The 2,697-nt window shown below is 26.6% G+C and overlaps 1 protein-coding gene across 1 annotated transcript; it reads right to left on the bottom strand.

Moving 5' to 3' along the window:
• Positions 1–1,115: 1,115 nt before the first annotated feature.
• Positions 1,116–1,289, bottom strand: K444DRAFT_528894 (uncharacterized protein; the record flags this gene model as incomplete). The annotated part of the gene is made up of 1 exon (XM_024874762.1): positions 1,116–1,289. A coding segment is annotated over one exon (174 nt), but the record flags the coding sequence as incomplete, so codon positions are not given.
• Between the last annotated feature and the right edge of the window lie 1,408 nt (positions 1,290–2,697).

Below are 2,697 nucleotides of genomic sequence, written 5' to 3'. Positions count from 1 at the left end.
AATATTACAAATATATCTTTGGCTGAATTAAAATCTTAATAACTCCTAATAGTATATACCCTAAAGGGAAGTTATAAGATAAAAGAAATTAATAAGGGAAAACTTTAGATAAGAGTTAAAGGCCGACCTTATAGGCTATTACCACGTGATTCTTGAAGTGCTATATGCCTTTAAGTAGTAGCCTCTCACCCTTATAGAGAAGGTAATAGCAGATAATCCGCTATTTTACTAGTACCCCATATAAGTAAATATTTTTAATATAGTCTCATAAATACGAAATCCGGCGAAATCTATATATTTACTACTTATATAAGAGCGCCTTATTACTAATACAAAATATATACTAGGTCTTTTCTATAATAAGGAGAAACTTACTAGCTAGTAAGAAGGAATCGAGAGCAAGAGCGAGAGCGGGAGATTCTTCCTTAAGAGAATTCTTATAGGCTAGGGTTAATCGCTACTAGCGAGTTATAAGCTCTCTTTATAAGGCAAGTATAATCTAGAGATTAATAGCATTAACCTTTCATATAATAATAGCTTAAGAGCTCAAGTCTTTAGAGAGATTATAAAGAACTAGCTATAATTATATCCGTTCTTTAAGCTAATACTTAATAATAGGCTCGGCTTCCTTCTCTATTACGGGCTTGTTTAGTGGCCGGTTTAATTACTTCTTTATTATCTTATTATAGATATAGAAAAAATAATTCTTCCTATATTTGGCCTCGAGCTTATCTTCCAGGCTCTTTATTATAGCCTTAAACTACTAGCCGAGTTTCTTATATACCTCCCTAATTTCCTTAGGTATTTAATTAACAAACTTATAGTCCTACTTAATCCGGGTATATAACTCTTTAAATTATTACTCAAGGGCAGTAATTTCTAGATCCGCGGCAAGAAGTTGCTCTATTACCTCTCAGGAAACTTCTTTTAAAGTACTAGGGTTATATTAAATACTTATATAAATAAAGGCCCGGGTTAGGCTATTATTAGTAATATTACTTTCGAGATAAGTGTCTTATATATTAAATCTAACTAACTAATTATTATATACCTTATTAAAAACTCTCGTAAAGGAATTATATCTTATAACTTAATTATATATTATATCTAAGGCCTTACCTAAAATAGCTATTAGCCTCGAGAAAATTAATAATATAATTAGGATACATACTATTAATTATATTAGTATAATCTCGACGGAAATAATAGCTTATTAGCCTGTTTTTAAAGCCCGCATCTTGCCCCAGACAATTCAGATAAAAGATATACTTTAAATAGGATATGAGTTTGGTTTTTAACTTTACCTAGCTATTTATAGTTCAGACCGACCTCCGAAAAACGGGCCGCTTAAGCTATTCCGGCTTCTAATAGACCTTTATTACCTTTATATTCTGACTTCCTAGATTAGTAGTAAAAAAGAACTCGAGAGACATAACTATTAATAAGAATTATATTATCCCGGATTATACGGGTTAAGACATAAAAGATTAAATAGAGAATAAGTAAGAGATTTTTCCTAAAAAGAAAGATTATATTATAGGAAATAAGTTAGCTAAGGTTCGAGATATCTTATAAGAATAATATATAATTTAGGCTTATTATCTATTTCTTTATAGTTTTATAAGTAGATCTCTATTACTAGAAAGTCTTTCTCTTCTTGCTTCGGGTTCTATATAATCCAGAAATAGATATTCTTATAATAGAGTATTTTATACTTCTGTTTTATTTCCTTAAACTCGCTAGGCTTAGCAGAATCCGAGATCTACTATAGAGGCTACCTATACTTATTAAACTCGGTTATATAGTACTTGTCTATATCCTTTATTATAGTAATATCTATTATATTATTACTATAACCGCTATTCGAGTAGCTATATCTATTTATATTTTTATTAGTAGTATTATTATTACTTTTATTATCTTTAGAATTAAAGAAAATATTATTATTAGATCTAGAATTATCTCTAGTATTACTATTATTAGTATACTTGGGCTTATTATTAATATTAGTATTATTATTATTATTATAATTATAATATACTATTTTCTAAAAATATATTTTCTTATTAGTTTCTTCTTTTTTACTAAAAGAGTTTTTACTAGCTTTGCCTTTTAATAAGTAAATAAATTCCGCTAGTTAATTACTTATATAGGCTTGAAATAGTATAATAGTAATAATATTATAATAGTTATTTTTAGTAAGAAAAACAGATTTATTACAGGCCTAGTACTAGATAAATATAAGAAGCAGGTTATTCGGGCTAGCTATAGGCTTGGATTTAGAAATAGTATTTAGCTCAAATTTGATCTTAAGTATATTATTAATATACTTTAATTATAGATTAGTATATAATATAAGAATATTAGAAGAAAATTACTATACCTTAATAACCTTATATCTATTATTTATATCTATATAATTACTATTTAGTTAGTAGTAAAGTATTTTGAAATCCTATTAGTATATATAAAGTAACCTTATTTCTTCTTTTTTTTACTTCTTCTCTAGATAGTTTATATAAACCTAGTAAAGAAAGAATATTATTCTTTCCTTACTATAATTCTATTTAAGAAAAGTAATATACTAATTCCCGAATTTATAATATTTATAAAACCTGTCTCGAGTTAGCCTAACCTAATTAAATTACTAAGATTCAAGTTTTATAAGTATACTTTATTTATTTCTATCTAATATAA

Source organism: Hyaloscypha bicolor, assembly GCF_002865645.1.
Source record: "Hyaloscypha bicolor E unplaced genomic scaffold K444scaffold_61, whole genome shotgun sequence".
Classification (NCBI taxonomy): Eukaryota; Fungi; Ascomycota; class Leotiomycetes; order Helotiales; family Hyaloscyphaceae; genus Hyaloscypha; species Hyaloscypha bicolor.
The sequence above is the reverse complement of the archived record's forward strand: the minus strand, read 5'-3'. Positions and strand labels throughout refer to the sequence as shown.